The 22,120-nt window shown below is 42.8% G+C and overlaps 1 protein-coding gene across 2 annotated transcripts in view; it reads right to left on the bottom strand.

Moving 5' to 3' along the window:
- Window positions 1-22,120, bottom strand: part of LOC118556872 (ribonuclease inhibitor-like) — a 68,486-nt gene that overhangs the window by 3,933 nt on the left and 42,433 nt on the right. The window contains exon 5 of one of the 2 annotated variants that reach the window (XM_036125425.1): window positions 5,623-5,799. In XM_036125425.1, the coding sequence (XP_035981318.1) occupies window positions 5,623-5,799 (177 nt within the window). Of the gene's footprint in view, window positions 1-5,548; window positions 5,800-22,120 lie in introns of those variants that run through there. The other variant, XM_036125424.1, reaches the window with a different exon arrangement.

The raw sequence follows: 22,120 nt of genomic DNA, 5'->3' as shown, positions 1-22,120 counted from the left end.
CAGACAAGAGGTCACTAAAATCCTTAAAAAAGTTTGATGTGGACTTGGGAGGCCTGTAAACATTCAGAAACATAGTTCGTACCGGGCTCTTTACCTTGAGAGCCAAATGTTCAAAAGAGTCAAATTTTCCCAAAAACACCTTTTTACATTTTAGTGAATCATTAAACAATGTTGCTACTCCTCCACCTTTCCTTTGCTGTCTGCTCTCACAAAGGAAATTGTAGTTTGGAGGTGTTGACTCCAGCAGTATTACTTCTTCATTAGATTCATGTAACCATGTTTCTGTTAAAAACATAACATCAAGATTGTTGTCAATAATAAAGTCATTAATTAAAAGGGATTTTCCTGACAGAGATCTAATGTTTAATAAACCTAGTTTATATGATTTGGTGGTTGATGATGTCTCTGTGGCAGGTTGCATCTGACAGTTAATGACTTTCAAGTATTTGTTCCTGTTTATCCTTTTGTTTTTCTTTTTTCTGCCACGTGTCATCACAGATATTCCGTGATTCCCGGGAAAAGACCCAAGCTGATTCTGGAAACTGTCATGTCTGATAAACGTGCAGTGAGGGCCCGCTGGGTATCACAGCAAAGTAATCTGAAGGTCTTGAGGACAGGCATGTTCCGTGATACGTAGAGGAGGATCTGGGGCTCTGCGGCCTTTGGAAGATGCTGGTTTAGTCACAGAGTTGTGGCTATATGGAGAGGATGTCATCTGTAGGCCAATCTTAAATACTTTGTTCATGTTGGGAGAAAATTCCAGAAAAGGAACCTCTGGGCTTTGTGGTGAGGAAGACGAGGCGGGTGTAGTCCGGACCTGTGTTCGTGACGATGGAGGTTCTTGGTCCTCTCTATGTCCTGCTGAGATCTGGGATGGATCCTCCTGTAGCTCTGACGAAGCCTCTTTCTGTGTCATCTTTCTGGCCATCTTTATCTTGGCTTGTTCGGGCTGCACTGGGCTTATCATTTGTTTTGGCACTGGATGTACTTTGTTTTGGGACAAAGCTGATGGCGTATGGTTCACAGAATAGAAGATGTTTGAAATCAGCCGTTTTGCACCTGACCTATTTAGAGAGAAGCCATTGCTGCTAAACAGATGTCTTCTTTCCCAGAAGATGTTAAAGTTGTCTATGAAGGTTACAGTTGTTTGTTTGCATGTTTTTTCCAGCCATTTGTTTAGCATCAGAATTCTGGAAAAAATCTCATCTCCACAGTAAACGGCCGAGTGAGGGCCGCTAAGAAACACCTTGACATTAAGGCCATGAACTAGGTTCCACAAACGAATGTAATCCTCTTTCAATACTTCTGATTTTCTCATCCGGGTGATGTCGCCCAGGGCTTCAGCTTGTATTATGAGTTTTTCCAAGGTCGGGCGTTCTTTCAAGATCTTCAGAAGGTTGTCTGATATTTCAGACACCAGGCCAAAGTTCGAAGGGTTATAAATCAACACCTCTGTGTTTTTCTTGTTACAGAAATGTTTAATCCCCCTTACAGATCCATTGCATAATATCAGGGTCCTTGGCCCTGTGGCATGTCTTTTCTGTGATGTCTTAGAACGAAAATCGTTGACATACCTCTGATTGTTGTCGTGATCCTCCCTGGTCACATTTTGGAGCGGAGCGAATCTGTTTCGTAACGGAATTCCAGCATTTCCAGCAGGTTTACTCCTATCATTTGTTTTGAGAACAGCCCGTTGTTGTTTCATTTCTCTTGGGACATCTCTCTGTAGTCTCGGTCAGTTTTCTTTGTCTGGGTGCGGGGTTCGTTGATCCTTTGGTCTTGCACCCAGAGTGATCCAGGGATTCTCATTTTCCTCCGGGGACTGTTTGTTCGCCGAGTCGCTGGGCTGGTGGTCACCATTCAGAATCACAGGCAGGGTTGTTTCATTTCCATGCGTGGCGTTTACATCATAATTCACTTCGAGTCGACAGATTTTCAGTTCCATAACAGCTATCTTCTGTAAAAGCTTGTCAAAGTCCATTGTGGTGAAGGTAGGCATCATTTGAATCGGGTGGTTCTCCTTCATATCCGCTTCATGTTGAAGTCTTTCCATAAGAGCATTTTTCCTGAGAACTGCCTCCTCTGGGCTGTTGTAAAGAGGCATCTTATGTGGATTAGCTGAAAACTAAAATAGTCCACACGGGGAAAAAATCAAAATCAAAAATAAATCACAGAAAATAAATAAAATAAAATAACTAAATCCAACTTTCTGCAATTTTGGTTAAGAGATAAAAAGGAGATAAAAAGGGGAGGAAAATGCAAGCAAGCAGGGAGTAGAGGTGGGCGATACCGGGAATTTTTTATCGATCCGATACCAAGTAAATACAAGGGGCAGTATCGCCGATATCGATCCGATACCGATACTTTTAACATTTGATTTTTACAATTAAATAATAATAATAATGTTATGTTCAGTGTTTTTTTTTCCTAATCCACCTCTTATATCTTTCAATCCTCATGTAATTTTGTCTGTGTTGTTTGCACCTGCTTGTTGCTTTAATCCTATAATTTTCCCCGTCATGGGATAAATAAAGGATTAGCTAATGTTATCTTATCTTAAATAATACTTTTTAATAGGATATATGTACTGGGTTCTTTCAAGGTCTTAATTACATTTTATGTGTGAGCTCCAGTAACATATCATAGATTATATCTACTTTGAAAGTTACCATGAACTGCTGCTCTGATCTACCTGGATGTCCTCCGGAGGACTGAAACGCCTCAGTCAGTGACGTCAGTCTGTGGGTCTGGTCTGTCAGGGCAATCAGAGAAGTTTCCTCTGTCGCTCGACGTTTTCTTCCTCATGGTTTTTCACGTGCTTAGATAAATTTGTTGTGTTTCCACTAAATTTAACCAGCTTTTTACAAAACATATTTCTCTCTTCATGTTTTTCCGCTCTGGCGGTCTCTCTCTCTCTCCGTGTCTGAACAGGAGACGCGCGCGGCGGTTGTTTGTGTATGTTGAGCTGAGAGAGCACAGTGGGCGGGACAGGCTGAGCCTGCGTGCTGATTGGCTGGTGCGCCGCTGAGCCATGTACGAGAGGGGAGGGGGAGCAGCAGCCAGCAGAGTGCCGGTGTTGGCACAGAAGGGGAGACTGGTCTGGTGAATCTGCTGCAGTCAGCGCGCACGGGAGAGAATAAAAAGGATCGATCCTGTTAAAAGAATATTGTTCAATATCAATACCCGCGTTGGTATCGATAGTATCGATCCTAGGATCGATCCGCCCACCTCTAGCAGGGAGCAGAGAAAAGAGCGTCCGAGTAGGCAGAGAGGCGGAGAGTTAATGCGCATTGAATCAGTCTACAGAACTAAATCGCTTGATTGAATCACACAGGTCCAACATTTCCAGCTTAAACATAATAAAAAAATAAACATTTCATAAAACACATGGTAAGCCTTTCTTTTTCTCAGTTGGATTTTCAAAATAAAACTGGAAATGACATGAAACAAATATGGTGATGAAATTATGTTGCAGAGAACTTCAACTGTCAGACACTAAAAGTTAAGACACACATAGAATGCATTCTGTTTAGAATTACTATGAATTTACTGCAGATACATTTGAACTTAAAGATTACTCTTTTAATTAATAATTAAATTACAGAACTCAGAGCTAAATAATTGTGCACAGAAATATTGTGAATGTGAAAGTGCTTGAAGGATGTTTTTAATAAATGACACATGAATGGGGTTTTTGATAAGAACACTAATTACACCTTGTTTCGGTTTCCCAATAGAAACAAGGACTCGTGTCTGCAGACCATCTTCACAAAGTGTTTTATTGGGGAGAAATGCAAAATAAAATGTTAATGGCCCAATTAAGAACTGAACATTCATTACCATCCAGCTCAATCGACCAGCCTGCAAGAGGGAACCAAGAGGAGGATTGGGGATGAAGAAGCCAGAGAACTCTGATTTCTTATTCTTCAACAGGAGGAGTTGCCTAAAGAACCCTAAGCGCGATTAGATTAGTTTCTGTCTGGTGCCATGAATGGCCTGAAGGCTTTCTTAACGTTTCAGACTCTTCTCATATTAGTTACTGTTTGTTTAACTGCTCTGTTCCACTGACTCACATGTTTGATTTTTTTGTGTTATGACATCTACACTGTAATGTTGCATTATGTTGATCAATATGGTTTCATGATAAAGAATGGAAACAGTTTGTTTCAGACAAACAAAGACCTATGGTTTATGCACTTTTTGCTTTGATATAGGAAGAACCAGGATCTGATTGGTTCTAAAGATCCTTTAATATTAGCTGGTAATGGTAACTCCTAGTTTCAATACAGATACTTCTCGCTCAGATTGACCGAGAGCGTGATTTCACCTGGGGTCACATCAGTTTTTATCATCCTTTAGAGAGGATGAGTTTTTCTGGTGAGTCAAAGCCCGGCCTGCCTCTGATACCCCTCAACGGTGCTCCTGGATTTGTAAGGATTGGTATGAAAGTGATGGATGGGTCCATGGGAATGGGGAATGGAAAACCAAGTGGGGTTTGAAAGGGTAGGGGAAGAGTAGACAGATTCGACCTTGGTTACTGAACAGGGTTTAGCTTACCTAGTCTAATGTAAATTTAAAATAATGTGTGCATAGGGACCTAAAACAGGCCTTACTTAATTAGATGAACCCTAAATTGCAGATAAAAGCTAAATCTTTGATCTTGTGTGATAAAACTCTATGAAGCATTCATGTTGATCTGTACTAAAAGTTCCAGCACTGCCCGGTTCCAACACGGGAACCTGTTGGGTCCCACTTTACATGTTTACAGAAATGGGTCCTCTGTGTTTTGTTCACATTTTCATGTGATGGGTCATCTTGTTTTGTTTTGATGCCGACAACACCATCATCAAAAACAAAAAAGAGAGGAATGTGATATGAACTATTATTCTGAAGTCACTATGGCCTCACACCACTCGGATGTGGGAGGCCTGCAGACCTAATGGCTGTGTATAAGATCCACTGTTTGCTGATTGCATGGCCGAATGCTGCGTAGAATGATTATTGTCTATGATAGATGACTGTCTTTGTTATGTCTCAAGCCAAGGCCACTGGGCAGTATTAGGGAGAGCCGGAAAAGCGAGACAGGCGGAGACAGGGCAGACGCAGACTGCAGCGGGACCGTGGGGTACAATTACTTTCCATCTATGTGATCTCTGCTCTGTTTCTCAATAAAAGTGCTGGAACTTCATCACCACCGTCTTTTCATTTAGTAATGATGAAAACTCAGTTATCTTTGCTTAGAATTCCATCCACAGCACATAATTATAATTTAACAGTTTTTTGATGCAACTGACAAAATAAAAAGAATTTGGTTTTCTCACACATTTTTAAACTTTTAAATACTTTTGCCAAGTTCTAATAAAACAGGAACCTGTTGGGTTACTGAATAAAGAAATCAGTCGAATAGAATATTTAATATAATAATCCCCACAAAATCCCTCAACAACACCTGAGCTTTAAGCATTGTGTCTTTTCCGATTACTCTAGTAAAGAAGTGAAGAAAGCAGACTTTACTATGAAGATCCTCAGTGTGGATTAGTAGAATATCAGCCAGATGTCTGCAGTTTAGTGTCAACACAACTTTCACATCAAAAATATCAGAACTAAAAGATGGAGCCTGACCTCAATATCTGTAGTTTGCAGTAGGGATCTTTCAGGAAACCACATAGCTCATTCACTCCAACATCTTTCAGGTCACAGGTTTCTGTAAGGTCCAGTTCTTTCAGATGGGACGGGTTGGACTTCAGAGCAGAGGCCAGTGAAGAACAGCTGATCTCTGACAATCCTTCCTGCTTAAATCTGAATAAAGAATAAAAGATGTGAGATGAAGCCAACAAGATGCAGATTGAAACCAAAATATGAAGAAGTAAATAAAATGTAAAAAACTCATTTTCCTGAACGTAAAAGTCCCAGAAACATAATGAACTGATGTCTGATATTTTGATGAAGATTTTCAGTCATCCAGCTCATGGCCACTCCAAAAAAGTTAAAAAATAAAATGCCTGGACTTTTTTCCGAAGACATTTCCACCAACATCAATGTCCAGGACAAGTGGGTTAAAAACCTGAGCCTGAATTTTGCCATTTCTCCACAAGAAATACCTATTGTGCAACTGATCACTGCCACTGAATATGCCATCAGGAACAACAATCTGGCTGAAACAGAGGCAAAGCAGCTCAGGATGAAAATAACAGCTACCCTGGCTCCGATGGATGGGGAAGAAGCTGGTCAGACCTGGAAGGCCCAAACGTATTGTGAGGGTTTGCTGGGAACGTTGTGCATAGTTCTTGCTGGAGCAGTTCTCAGGTTTGTGAAGCACCCAATATGAGGATCAGTGCCTCCAAATCTGAGACCATGGTCTTAAGCCGGAAAAGGGTGCCTTTTCCGGGTTGGGGAAGTTTCTTTAATGTCAGTTAATTTTTCACTTGCATACCTACATCAGAGGCAGCAGGAACAGTTAGCTGTCCACCTACACCTTAAGGACACTCTTTTGAATACCAAAATGTTCACATTTTGGACAAAGAAGACAGATGGTTTGAAAGGGGCGTGAAGGAAGCCATTTATGTTAGGAGAGAAAAACTAACCTTAAACAGAGGAGTAGGACATAGGTTTCAACTCTCAAAAACGTATAACACAGCAATAGGGTTGATTTCTTCCAATTATTACCTTGGTCCTCACTCCACACAGGTGGTCAAAATATTGCTCCTGTAAGTCATGCCAATAACGACCCTAACAACTCCCCATTGCAGAGGCTTGGACCAGTTTTGGTTTATTTTGCAGCCCAACAACGACCTAACGACTCCTCATTACTAAGGGGTGCACCTGTTTGGTTCAATTTGCAAGTTACAAGCCTCGAATGAGTGTTGTAGCAAGAATTCTGTAGCAAGTGAGAATTACCACAACAGGTATTTTATTGTTACCCCACGGTGTATAAGATAAGATAATATAAGATAAGATACGATAAGATAAGTTAGGCTTTATTGATCTTACAGTGGAGAAATTTACTTGTCACACATCAGCTTAATAAACAAAAAAGGTGCCAAAAGGAGGAAAAAGGTGCACAAAGTAAATAGTGTCTCCACATATATGCAGTGTATCAAAAAAAAAAATACAAACGAAATAAAGCAGAGATTTAGGATGACTTATGTACATTCAGGTGAATTATACACAAATGGATTTAAATTGTACATTAAAGTGGTACCAGGTAAGAACAACAGTGAGGTAGTGAGATAAATATGCAGCTGAAGTAACTTATTTAACATGATTATTGCTCAGAGTATTGCACAGGTTATTGCACAGGGTATTAAACAGAATTGCACACTAGTTATTTGCACATTAGATATTACAGTTATAGTTACAGTTATAGTGCAGCATTGTAAAGTCTGGTAGCAGCAGGAATAAATGACCTGAGGTAGCACTGCTTTTTACAGACAGGGTGTCTAAGTCTGGCACTAAAGGACCTGCTCAGCTCCTCTACATTCTGGTGCAGGGGGTGGAAGGTGGTGTCCATGATGGATGTGAGCTTGGACAACACCCTCCTCTCAGCCACTTCCTCCAGAGTCCAGAGTACAGCCCAGTACAGAAGTGGCCTTCTTCACCAGCTTATTCAGTCTCTTTCTGTCCCACTCTGTGCTGCCAGGGGCCCAGCAGACAACAGCGTAGAGAAGGGCTGAGGCCAACACAGAGCCATAAAAAGTTTTTAGCAGGGGCCTGCTCACTCCAAAGGACCTCAGCCTCCTGAGGAGGTTGAGGCGGCTCTGGGCCTTCTTATACAGGCCGTCAGTGTTATGAGTCCAGTCCAGTTTATTGTTGACGTGAACAGCCAGGTATTTAAAACTCTACAGGATCTCCAAAGGATCAACGAACCCCACGCCTAGACTTTTTTCTGCTCCGCCTCTCTGCCTGCTCGGACGCTTTTTTCTCTGCTCCCTGCTTGCTTGCATTTTCCTGCGTTTTACTTTTTATCTCCTTTTTATCTCTTTGCCAAAATCACGGAAAGTTGGATTTAGTTATTTTTATTTATTTTCTCTTTATTTATTTTTGATTTTGATCTTGCAAAGATGCCTACCTTCACCACAGTGGACCTTGACACGCTTCTACAAAAGATCGCTGTTATAGAACAGAAGATATGCCGACTCGAACTGAATTATGATGTAAACGGCGCGTATGGAAATGAAACAACCCTGCCTGCGACTCCAAACGGTGACCACCAGCCCAGCAACTCTCTGAACAAACAGATCCCTGAGGAAAATGAGAATCCCTGGATCACTCAGGGTGCAAGACCAAAGGATCAACGAACCCCACGCCTAGACAAAGAAAACTGGCCGAGACTACAGAGAGATGTCCCAGGACAAGTGACAAGTGAAACAACAGCGGGCTGTTCCCACAACAAATGATAGGAGTAAACCTGCTGGAAATGCTGGAATTCCTTTACGAAACAGATTCGCTCCGCTCCAAAATGTGACCCAGGAGAATCATGACAACACTCAGAGGTACGTCAACGACTTTCGCTCTAATACATCAGAGAAAAGACATGCCACGGGGCCAAGGGCAGTGGGTTTGTATGTGGGATTAAACATTTCTGTAACAAGAAAAACACAGAGGTGTTAATTTATAACGATTAGAACTATGGCCTGGTGTCTGATTTATTAGACATCCTTCCAAGGATCTTGAAAGAGCGCCCGACCTTGGAAAAACTCATAATACAAGCTGAAGCCCTGGGCGACGTCACCCGGATACGAAAATCAGAAGTATTGAAAGAGGATTACATTCGTCTGTTGAACTTAGTTCATGGCAAAAATGTCAAGGTGCTTCTGAGCGGCCCTTTCCTGCCCGTGGCTTGTGGAGACGAGATTTTTTCCCGAATTCTGATGCTAAACAAATGGCTGGAAAAAACATGCAAAGAAGCAACTGTAACCTTCATAGACAACTTTAACATCTTCTGGGAAAGAAGACATCTGTTTAGCAGCAATGGCTTCTTTCTAAATAGGTCAGGTGCAAAACGACTGATTTCAAACATCTTCTATTCTGTGAACCATACGTCATCAGCTTTGTCCCAAAACAAAGAACATCCAGTGCCTAAACAAAAGATAAGCCCAGTGCAGCCCGCACAAACCAAGATTAAGATGGCCAGAAAGATGACACAGAGAGAGGCTACGTCAGAATTACAGGAGAATTCATCCCAGATCTCAACAGGACAAAGAGAGGACCAAGAACCGCCATCGTCACGAACACCGATCCAGACTACACCCGCCTCGCCTTCCTCTCCACAAAGCCCAGAGGTTCCTTTCCTGGATTTTTCTCACACCATGAACAAAGTCCTTAAGATTGGTTTACAGTTGACATCCTCCCCACATATTAATTCTGAAAACCACAGTTCTGTGACTAAATCAGCATCTTCCAAAGGACGCAGAGGTCCAGATCCTCCTCCTCCTCTACATATCACAGAACATGCCTGTCCTGAAGACCTTCGGATAACGTCCTTGTGATATACAGCAGGCCCTGGCTGTACGTTTATCAGTCAAGACCGCTACCAGCATAAGCCTGGGCCTCCTGACGGAGAACATGGAATATCTGTTATGATACGTGGCAGAAATAAGAAAAGCAAAAGGAAAACAGACAGGAATAATCAGTCGTACTTAAAAGTCATAAACTGTCAGATGCAACCTGCCACTAAGACACCATCAACCACCAAATCATATAAACTGGGTTTATTAAACATTAGATCTCTGTCAGGAAAATCCCTTTTAATTAATGACTTCATTCTTGACAATAATCTTGATGTTATGTTTTTAACAGAAACATGGTTACATGAATCTAATGAAGCAGCCATTCTGCTGGAGTCGACTCCTCCAAACTACAATTTTCTTTGTGAGAGCAGACAGCAAAGGAAAGGTGGAGGAGTAGCAACATTGTTTAATGATTCACTAAAGTGTAAAAAGGTGTTTTTGGGAAAATTTGACTCTTTTGAACATTTGGCTCTCCAGGTAAAGAGCCCGGTACGAACTATGTTTCTGAATGTTTACAGGCCTCCTAAGTCCACATCAAACTTTTTTAAGGATTTCAGTGACCTGCTGTCTGTTATATGTGTTGATTATGACTTTTTAATTATTGTTGGAGACTTCAACTTTCACGTTGACAACCCTGAAGACAGAAGTGCAAAAGAACTGTGTGACACACTTAGAAACTTTGGTTTAACTCAGAATGTTAAACAGCCAACACACAAACAGGGACATATTTTAGACTTAATCATCACTAAAGGTCTAAAGATTTCTAAGGTCAATGTAACTGATGTTGCCTTATCCGATCACTTCTCCGTTACTTTTGAATGTATCATTTCCAGTGACTCATTTAGCCGAAGGGACATCGTAAGAAAACACACCTTTAAGGAAAATGCCACAGAAAATTTTATTCAAGCTTACTCTGCTACTTCAACCTTGGGCTGCAACTCAGTAGATGAGCTAGTAGATAACTTTCAGTCTAAAGTCTCAGACATCATTGACTGCATTGCTCCAGTTAAAGTGAAGGTTTTTTACGGGAAGAATAAATCTCCTTGGAGAAATGCTCCATCAGTTAGAAGTGAAAAAAGGGAATGTCGCAAAGCTGAACGCAGGTGGAGAAAAAATAGTCTCCAGGTTCACTATGACATCTATAAAGAGAGACTTTACAGATATAACTTACAACTGAAAAATGCAAGAGAATCTTTCTTCTCTGAGATCATTAAGAAAAACATTAATAACGCTCGTGTCTTATTTGCCACAGTCGACAGGTTAACAAATCCTCCTGTGTCCGTGGCTTCAGAACTCCACTCCACCAGGGCCTGCAATGAATTTGCTAACTTCTTTACTGAGAAAATCCTAAAAATTAGAGGATCAGTTTGTACATCCACACCAACTCTAGAACCAAAGCCATACTCAGCTGGAACTTATCCTGACAAAATGTCCCAATTCAGCCAAATAAACCACAAAAGCTTAGAGCAGATAATTCAGCAGTAAAGTTCTTTCTCAAGCTGCCTTGATGTTCTCCCCACAGCTTTCTTTAAAAAAGTTTTACCTGTCATAGTGTCTGATTTGACTCTGATAATAAACACGTCCCTCCTGTCAGGTGTTTTCCCCCAGTCCCTAAAAACAGCAATTATCAAACCACTGCTGAAAAAGAATAATTTAGACAAACTTCTACTCCAGAACTACAGGCCCATCTTAAACCTCCCCTTTATCAGTAAGATCATTGAAAAAGCTGTGTTTCAACAATTAAACACCTTCTTAACAACGACCAGCCGATTTGACGTTTTCCAGTCAGGTTTCCGCGCTCACCACAGTACAGAGACCGCCCTTATCAAGGTGTTTAATGACATCCATATAAATACAGACTGTGGAAGAACCACTGTGCTGGTACTATTGGACCTTAGTGCAGCATTTGATACTGTTGATCACTCCATTCTGTTAGAACGCGTGGAGAACTGGGTCGGCCTCTCTGGTACAGCTCTCCACTGGTTTAAATCCTACTTAAAGGACAGGGACTTTTTTGTATCAGTAGGTAACTTTACATCAGAGATGACAAAAATCCCATTTGGGGTTCCCCAAGGGTCCATTCTGGGTCCCCTCCTTTTCAATATCTACATGCTCCCTCTAGCTCAGATAATAAAAAATAACAACATCAGCTACCATAACTATGCAGACGACACACAGCTCTACATCACCATGTCACCAGGTGACTATGAACCAGTTCAGGCTGGAAGAAATCAATACGTGGATGTGCCAAAATTTTCTCCAATTGAATAAAAACAAAACTGAAGTAATAATATTTGGACCAATAGAGGAAAGATCAAAAGTTAGCACACAGCTTCAGTCGCTTCAGCTAAAAACCACTAATCAGGCCCAAAATCTGGGAGTAGTGATGGACTCAGACCTGAACCTCCAAAAGCATCTAAAGACAGTTACAAGGTCGGCTTTCTATCACCTGAAGAACATTTCTAGGATTAAAGGACTGATGTCTCAGCAGGATCTAGAAAAACTAATCCATGCGTTTATTTTTAGTCGAATTGATTACTGCAACGGTGTCTTCACAGGTCTGCCTAAAAAGTGGATCAGACAGCTGCAGCTGATCCAGAACGCTGCTGCCCGCGTCCTCACTAAGACTAAGAAAGTAGAGCACATAACACCAGTTCTAAAGTCCTTACACTGGCTCCCTGTATCTCAGAGAATAGACTTTAAAATACTTCTGTTAGTCTATAAATCCTTAAATGGCTTAGCTCCTAAATACATCACAGACTTGTTATCAGCGTATAAACCCTCCAGACCACTCAGGTCTTCTGACTCCAGCCTGCTCTGCATACCTAGAACCAGAACCAGACATGGAGAAGCAGCATTTAGTTCCTATGCTCCAATTATCTGGAACAAACTTCCAGAAAACTGTAAAAGTGCGGAAAGCCTGAGTTCTTTTAAATCAAGATTAAAAACACATTTGTTTAAAATTGCCTTCAACTGTCCTAGTTAACCGAATCACCACTTTTTTGTTCTATTTTCTATCTATATTTTATTCCTGCTTGATTTTATTCTGTTTTATTTTGCTATATTTTAATCATGTAAAGCACTTTGCATTGTCTTTGTACTGAATTGTGCTATATAAATAAATTTGCCTTGCCTTGCCTTGCCCTTACACAGTTTCTATGTCCAGCCCCTGAGTGTTCATGGGGGAGTGAGGTGGGTGTCTTCTCCTTAAGTCATCACCATCTCCTTGGTCTTACTGGTGTTTAGACACAGGTGGTTCTTCTCACACCAGTCCGCAAAGTTCATGATGACCGACCGGTACTCCAGCTCGTTCCCCTCAGACATACAGCCCACAATGGCAGAGTCATCGGAAAACTTCTGAAGATGGCAGCTGTCTGTGTTGTAGATGAAGTCTGAGGTGTAGAGGGTGAAAAGAAACGGAGACAGAACGGTGCCCTGAGGGGTCCCGGTGCTGCAGAGTGCCACCTCTGACTGACAGCCGTGCAGCCGCACGTACTGAGGGCGGACAGTGAGGTAGTGGATGGTCCAGTCAAAAAGATGTTTGTCCAATCCAGCGTCCTCCAGCTTCCCCCTCAGCAGCACCGGTCTGATGGTGTTGAAAGCGTTGGAGAAATCAAAGAACATGACTCTCACAGCGCTCCCGGTGGTCTCCAGGTGGGTGAGCGCCAGCTGATACAGGTAGATGATGGCGTCCTCTACTCCGATGTTGGGCCGGTAGGCAAATTGCAGTGGGTCCAGAGCGAGGCTCACCACGGTGCATAGGTGAGCAAGGATGAGGCGCTCCATGATCTTCATCAGGTGGGAGGTCAGAGTAACTGGTCGGAAGTGGGCCGGTTTCCTGGCGTGTGGTGTTTTGGGAAACGGTACCACACAGGAGGTCTTCCACAGGGTGGGGACCACCCCCAGGCTTAGTCTCAGGTTGTAGATGAAGCTCAGGACCTCACAGAGCTCATCAGCACAGGTCCTCAGCAGCCTTGGGGGGAGCCGTCCAGTCCTGAGTCTTTCCTCTGTTTCAGCCTCATCAGCTGCCCTCTCCCCTGCATTGGTGTGACTCTGAGGGGGGAGGAAGGCAGGACAGAAGGTGTGGGCGGGTCGGGGGTTGGTGAGAATGGTGGGGGGGGATGCTAGGACTCTGGAGGGCTGAGGGTTGGAGACATGTGGAGAGTTGAGGGCAGAGGGTGGGGGCAGTATGAGGGGTGTCAAACCGGGTGAAGAAACTGTTGAACTCATCTGCAAGTTTGGTGTCACCGTCTGCAGCCCTCCTGGTCCGCCGGAAATATTCTTCAGACCTCTCCACACATCTCAGACGTTTTTTGCACCAGCTGCTCCTCCATCTTCTTCTCATAGTCTTTCTTTGTCACCTTGATCCTCCATTGGAGCTCCTACTGTGCTCCACGCTGCTTCTCTCTATCCCCTGAGTAGAAAGCCCTCTTCTGCTGGTTCAGGAGGGCTTTCAGCTCAGGGGTCACCCAGTGGGGGTTGTTTGTAAAACACTGTAGCCACTGTGTAGGCACAATGCTTTCTACACAGAAGGTCATGTAGTCAGTAATACATTCAGTCAGACTGTTGATGTCACCAGCATGAGAGCTTTGGAACATGCTGCAGTCTGTGGTTCTGAAACAATCACTCAGTCTCTAAGTGGCCTCATCTGACCCAACTTTCCCTGACCTCTTCTGTGCTATGTTCTCCTCACCAGTGGAATGTAATGGGGGGGGGGGGGGGGGGGGGGGGGGGCAGGTAGACGAGGTTGTGATCTGATCGTCCGAGTGGGGAGAGGGGGGCCCTGGTGTAGGCGTCCTTTACATTAGCATAGAAAAGGTCCAGAGTTTTATAGTCCCTTGTTGTACACGTGACGTACTGGGTGAGCGTGAGGAGGGTGGACAAAAGGGAGGCTCAAGTGAAATCTCCTGTGATGACCAGCAGAGTGCAGGGGTGCTGTGAACACAGTCTTTTCACCACGCCATGAATTCGCTCGCATGCAGCAGCAGCAGCAGCAGCAGCAGCAGCAGCAGCGTCCGCGGAGGGAGGGATGTAAACACACAGTATGACCAAAACTCACGTGCCCAAACTCTTGCGGTAGATAATAGGGTCTCACGCTTACGGCAAGCAACTCCACATCTGAGCAGCACCATCTTGGGAAAATAAATAAATAAATTACATCCCAGTCTATGGAAAACCCTATGTGATGACGTAAAAACATTAAAATAACCCCGAGGTAAAAAGGTAAAAATTGGCAGTTTATTAAAAAAAAAACTATGGTAAAACCCAGTGCTTAATCACACGTCTAAAATGGGAATTTGAGGGGCAATTAAATTCACAAAAAAACTCCAGGAAGCTATAGTTCATAAAACAAATAGAGATAAAAAAAGATAGAAAAAGCAGGCTTTATAGATACCCAGTACTATAGCAGAAATGAGAGAAGGTTCCGCCGAAAGGAAGGGTCGCAAAAGACTCTTTTTGAGCACAAGCTGTATGTCTTTAAATTGTCATGTCAACATTTTGTCTCGGTTAAAATGTGACCCATTGCATGAGTGAAGTAGAGCTTGCTTGGGTCCGCGGTGCTTGAGAGAGCATATGCGTGTATGTGTGTGTACGGGAGTGTGTGCGAATGTGTGCGCATGTGTGTGCATGTGTGTAGCTGGAAGTCATGCCTGAGCGTAGGGGATTTGTGGTGGAGAGTTACTGTGTGGAGTTGATTTAATTTTTGTGGACTAACAAAATGTTTGTCATGGGGAGAGAGTTTGGCCAGGATATTGGTGAAAATGAATGGTACCGTGTCCCATGGAAATCATTAGGAGGACAGGTCAATGCATTAATGGCTTTGGTTGCAGAGCAGGAAAGTTTGGATGGAGGAATGCTGTGAGTGGAAAAAAAAGGTGGTCGAGGCAGTTGCATTGGAAGAAAAACCGTTGGAGCATGGTGAGCTGTTGGGTAATTTTTCTGTAAAACAGTATGTTAAGCATGAGAAAGAGGTTAGAAGTTGGAAAAAGTTGTTGGATAATTGGCAGAGAATTAAACATTTGTTTGAGATAACAGAAAAAGAAAAAAACAGAACACTTCTCCGCACCGTAGGACAACATCTCCACCCACCTAAATCTTAAACACCCCCCCCCCCTCCGGATTTTTCCGGACTGTTAACTTTGGAAGAGTTAACAGTAGCATCAGTTCAATGCTAAGCCAATGGGTGCCATGCTAGCCAAGGGAGCATGTCTCTGACCTCCGTGGAGCCTCTGGCCAGCAGAGTCCTGTGGTCATAGAAACTCACTCACAGCTGCAGCCCTCTGTTATTCATTATTACATTTATCATGTGGGGGACTAAGTGGATTTTGTGATTTTGGTGTCTCTAGAGGATTTATGTAGCATGTAGCTGAGCCAAAAAGGGGTTAAATGGATATTTAACATCTCATAACTTGGAGATGCTTTATCCAATGTGGCCTAGATTTATTGTGGAGCTTTCCCTGTAAAGGAAGTACAGACTTTGTCAAGCAAAAGTTGGTAGGATCTTCCTAGAGCTTCTTCCAGTTAGCAACATGCTAACCCTTAGTCGCTAACATGGTTGTGTTCAATATCACCGCATGATGGTACTCTGTTAGTTTGGTTCAAATCCTCTACTGGTAAGTGCCTCAAAAAGGGAGAAAACACTGTGGGATATTTGGGCATGGTTTTTGGCTTATTACGTCGCCATGGTAACTCAAAATGGTGGTTGGTACAAAAAGCACACTTCACGGGATCAAGACGCACATTTTAATATACATTCTGTGGGGGTAAAAATGGTATACTCTAATCCACACCAACATTCAACCCTTCAACCTCTTGCATGGCAAACCCACAACTTTCCTCTGCACTATACATTAGCCACATATGGTTATCTATTTTTGGTACTATAACTGTGTAGGCAGGCTATTAAAAAGTATTGGCAACACTTTGCCTCGAGCAGTGCTTCATATCTCGACAACGATAATGGCTAGAGACGTAATTTTTTGTGTGTTTAATTCAGGATAGGGGAACAGGACTCACTATCTGGTTTTGCTGAAAAGATTTTAATAAAGATGCAAGAAATCATGAAAAGAAGGGGAATTTTTACAAAAAATGCAAAAACGCCCTAAACATTGTCCTGAACAAATCACTATAGCTGTAAAGGTATATGAGTTATCAAAATCCTCTACTGGGAAGTGTCTCAAAAAGGGAGAAACTACTAAAAGTTACCAAAGGTCAGCAAAGATCATGGGTCAGATCAGCCTCCTTTAGCAACACAGCCTCACCAAATCTGGGCCCAGAACTCAACATTTGACCAAAATGGTACGTAGTTCCATTTCCCACAGGTGGGTGGTGCTGTATAGGCCGGGTGGGTTGTCTCTGGGCATCCTACCAGGTCCTGTTGGAGTCCAAGGCCCAATAGGAAAACTATGTGAAATCCAAAAAGTGACAGAAATGTGAGAGATGTGTGATAACCATTGCAAAATTAAAAATATATCTCAGATTCCTATGTTTATCACAGCCACTGCAGAAGGTGTAGAAATTTCCCATGTTAAGGCAATGGAGCATGTCCCTGACCTCTAGTTACCTCTGGCCAGCAGAGTTCCATTGTCATGAAAACTCATTGACACCTGCTGCTATCCGTCTACTGCGCACACACTTTGGCTCAGTGTCTGTCTAATTGGAATACAATGGCAAAACTTTGCCTCGCACAACACCCAATATTTCGGCAACCATAAGGGCTAGAGACGTAATTTTTTCTTCCTTTAATTCGGAACGAATAGGGGAACAAGACTATCTGTTTTTGCTGGAAATATTTTTTTATAAAGGTGCAAAAAAATCATGAAATAAAAGGGGATTTTGACGAAAATGCAAAAATGCCCTTAACATTGTCCCAAACAAATAGCTGTAACTGCAAAACTATAAGAGATACAAAAATAATTTTTTCACCGTTAGTATCACGGCAAATTTTTTTTTGTCGGATATCTCACACTGTACCGTGAGAGGATAGGGTGTGACTTATTTTTTCCCTTTTTTTCCTCCTCTATATGGCAACAATCTTTTCCACAGATTCAACAGTGTCCTTGGCAACATGGCCTCAGTAAACCGTCTCCCCCTAGTAATGTTTGTGATGTACGTGATGTATATGTGTAATGGCGGTTGTACTGAAACAGCAATTTCAAAAGGATGACAACTGTGCTTATGTTTATCTTTTATGTTTGTACAAAATTCGGTGTAGGTTACACTATGACTGTACATTCCTTACATTCTTAGGCATAGGTTCCCTGAAAAGATGAGGACGAACAATGGAACCTGCTTTAGGAAATCAGGACCTGCACCAAGTGGAGTCCAGTGTAGGACTCAAACAAGTTTGGTATGGTGCATCATCCCCAGTCACAGTGGAAGGTGGAAAGGATTAATTAAAATTTAAAAAACCAACTGGCTAAAATCTGTGCACAGGCTAACTTATGTTTTGCCTCTTGTTGTGATGTGAATCGGGGTGTTCAGTTAATTCCACTACAGGTTACACCACTATCAAGGAGACTGGAGGGAGTTTTTCGGGACTCCAACATTAATCACCTGGATCCACAGGTGACTCGCAAAATTTGACACATAAAGATTATCTTTCTCAGTTACAGTGTGTCTTGGAGTAATAAACTAGAATACAAGGAAGTGCACCACCCCCAGACGCTGACTGGATGTGCCTTGAGGTCATCAAAAGAAAGTTGTTGGAGTCAAGATTCACAGGGTCCTACCAGTGCATGGCAACATAGGAACCCCAGAGGTCACTGAAGGAGGACAAGGAAGGCCTTAAGGAGGAAGTCAGTTGTTTGCGTTCAGTCAGCCACAAGCAGAAGCAGGTTAAGGGTCAGAATAAAACCCTCTGGTTCTTGATACCACAAGCAGTCTAACCTGTGTGTTGAAAATTGATCCAAAAGATTTATTGCAGGTTGACTCAAACGACTCTATAAACTATTACTTTTTAAGGAAAAGAAGAGGACGTCTAGGAGAAACAAGAAGACATCATGAAAAGTTGAACATATTGTGGAAAAAAAAGAAAAAAAAGTAAATTTGTAATCACTGCAGTGTTCTTATAAGTTTAATGTTCCTAAGATGTTGGGATATTGGTTGTATTTTGCATTATAATTTTATCTTTATTTATGTGGTATTCTAGCTTGTTTCCTAGCTAGAATATATGTATTAGGACTCCTATGGTCATATGACATGTTAATTGAAATAATAATTACATGATGTATCATACATTCACCAGGAAATTTTTTAGGTTAAGTAATTATGAACCCCTTTTCCATGTATGAAGTTAAACGTATCCTGGGAGTTGCACAGATATCATGAGTTTAAAAAATTGCTGGTATTGATACAGGGATATTTGAGTAAATTTTAAATTTATAGTTTGGGATATCTTCCTTTCAAGGGTAAATCGGTATGCATAAGGTATGCAAAATAGGCATGGGTTTTAGGCTTCTGTTCTCTGATGGTCTGAAGTGACGTGAGAAAAAGAGTAAATGCATCACAGACAGGAGAGAAATGTTGGAATTATTTTTAGTATTCTACATGTTTTACTTTATAATGCTCATTGCCATCCATTCATCCATCTATTGTCTTCCGCTTATCCAGCGTCGGGTCGCAGGGGTAGCAGCTTCAGTAGGGAGGCCCAGACGTCTCTCTCCCCAGCCAGTAGTGATAAACTCGGTTCCGTCAAGTAAATGTTCCAGGTATTCAATACCTTTATTATTCCAGTTTGTAAAGTTTATCATATTATTATTTTGTAGGATGTCAGGGTTATTCCAGATGGGTGTACGACTGCATGGGATAAGGGATGACTTTGTCATTTTAAGAAACTCCCACCATGCTGTTAGAGTAAAGCTAATGTTAGTATTTTTAAAGCATGTATGTTGTTTTATATTTGAGCTAATAAACGGCAAATCTGAAATCATGATATTATTGCACATTTCTGTTCTGTGTCTATCCAGGCCTCATTCGGTCCTGCTCTTCTCCCTGTACACCAACAGCTGCACCTCCAGTCATCAGTCTGTCAAGCTCCTGAAGTTTGCAGACAACACCACTCTCATCGGACTTATCTCTGATGGTGACGAGTCCACCTACAGGTGGGAGGCTGACCATCTGGTGACCTGGTGCAGGGAAAACAACCTGGAGCTCAACGCTGTAAAAACAGTGGAGATGGTTGTGGACTTCAGGAAGAACTCAGCCCCAGCTACCCCCATCACCCTCTTTGACTCCACCATCGACACTGTGGAGTCTTTCCGCTTCCTGGGAACTATCATCTCCCAGGACCTAAAGTGGGAGCTGAACATCAACTCCCTCACCAAGAAAGCCCAGCAGAGGATGTACTTCCTAGGACAGCTGAAGAAATTCAACCTGCCAAGGACAATGATGGTGCAATTCTACTCCTCCATCATTGAGTCCATCCTCACCTTCTCCATCACCATCTGGTACGCTGGTGCCACCGCTAAGGACAAGAGCAGACTGGAGCGTGTCATCCGGTCTGCAGAGAAGGTGAAGGGAAGATTGTGGCTGATCCCTCGCACCCCAGTCACTTCCCTTTGGCAGGAGGCTGCGGTCTATCAGGACCAAAACCTCATGCCACACGAACAGTTATTTCCTATCTGCTACCAGCCTTGTGAACAAGGCCAAGAGCCGCCCGTTACACTGGACACTGTATCTCTCCCCGTTCAGGACTTCTGCTTTAACGCACAGTTTACTGAGTGTATACAGCTCTGTGTATATATATCGTTTTTACTTCTTATTTTACTGTATTCCTATTTTTTGTCTGCACCATTAACACCAAGTCAAATTCCTTGTAAATGCAAACCTACTTGGCGATTGAACTTGATTCTGATTCTGATCTAAAGGGTTATTTTTTATCCATTTAGGGATGTATTGTAGCCTAGTAGTTATGGAAATTAGGCAGATCTAGTCCCCCTCTATCTTTAGTTTTCTGTAGCTGATACAGGGGGGTTTATCTTTCCAAAGAAATTTTGAGTTGGAAGAGTCTAGAGATTTACATGACATCGGATGATGGTTTATTGGGGATCATTGAAAAAAGGTAATTAATAGGGGGTTTTCACTGACATCACTGGCCAACTTCCGGTCCGCCATATTGGGTGGTACACTTCCTTATCTCTAGTTGTCCTACACGTATTTTCGTATCACGAATTGATAAGTACGCCAGCACGCTAGAGCGACCAGATAAGGACGTATATCTGAGGAAATGTTCCGTGATCGACCATATGGACCCGTATGCCCTCCACGCTGCCTTGTTTAGCCGTAATCCAGATGATTGGCCAAATGTAGAGCACGGCGACATAGTGCATTACCTGGTGTTCGGTGAAAACCCACTGCACACTCTTGAGGAAATGAGAGCTTACAAGGGTCTAGAGGCTCACAACCAGTTCACATCTGGTTATGTACATCAAGGAAATCGCCATCATACGTGGACGGGTGAGTTTTAATAAGATGGTAAAAATGTAAACAATCCGACGCAAATGTGTCGCATGCTTCTGCGGTGGCTGACGGCCGGCGGCCGGCGGTGCGCGAAGGCGCTAGGCAGCAGGGCCGATCGACGCAAGCAGAACAATGACCAGTGCAAAATTAAGTTGTATTTACCATATTGGCGCCGGTAGGAGCTGCAGATCATAAAGCCAGCAAACAGTGGGAACACAGCAACTCGTTCAAAGGTAAGCTGTGCTCAGACGGGCTCTGGCACATGCTAACCGTTAGTGCTAACAACCACTCACGCATGTAAAGTACTTTTAACTAGCTGCTATGTGTTTCAAAGGTTTAGAACACACTCTCATTGACATCGGGATACTGTGGAAAGTTATGTTCGGTCGACTTACAGCCGCGATCCAAGCGAGCCGACGACTCTTTGTTATCTTATCTCTTGTTCTCCGTGGTTGCGCCTCCAGGCAGGAAAGCGGTGGAAAATTAATCTGTTTCTATGTTTTTCTCATGGCGATCGTGTGTTGCGCTGTTACAGCCCACAATACAGCAACGGTTTACCATGGTTGAAATCAAGTTAAGGTGAAATTAATCAAATTAAAACACGGCTGAGAGAGGGAGTACAGTACGCGGTAGTCATAGGCAGTAGAGGCGGCGGAGGCAGTCAACATGGCAGCCGCGTAAAGTAATGAGTCATGACGCCCAAGCCCTATTATTAATATATTCTTCTTACATGTTTTAAATACTTAACAGTTAATTACCTGTGACAAAGTGAGCACCGCAGACTCTGGCGTATTCCAGCTTAACACCGTCCAAATCGGACCTGGATATCCGTGTCAGCCATAGGTGACGGTGTTGTTCAGACAGCTGTTTTGTTTTTTCACACTGATTCACTATTACGGCTGGTAGGCGATAGAAAGAGCGTTGATCTCCACCTCCACGTGCCGTGCAACCAACCATTAAACACGTTTTCCCCATTGTTCACTTCCAATACTGCCTAAGGCGTCATACAATGCAGGTCAACGGTGCGAAACGACTGCCACCCAATATGGCGGACGCGCTGAGTAGTCACGTGAGCGTGACGTCAGCTGAAAACCCCCTATTCTAGGTAAGACAATCATTTTAATTGAAGCTCCCCTACCCATAAGTGAAAT

The sequence above is a fragment of the Fundulus heteroclitus genome, chromosome 21, assembly GCF_011125445.2.
Source record: "Fundulus heteroclitus isolate FHET01 chromosome 21, MU-UCD_Fhet_4.1, whole genome shotgun sequence".
NCBI lineage: Eukaryota > Metazoa > Chordata > Actinopteri > Cyprinodontiformes > Fundulidae > Fundulus > Fundulus heteroclitus.
The sequence above is the reverse complement of the archived record's forward strand: the minus strand, read 5'-3'. Positions and strand labels throughout refer to the sequence as shown.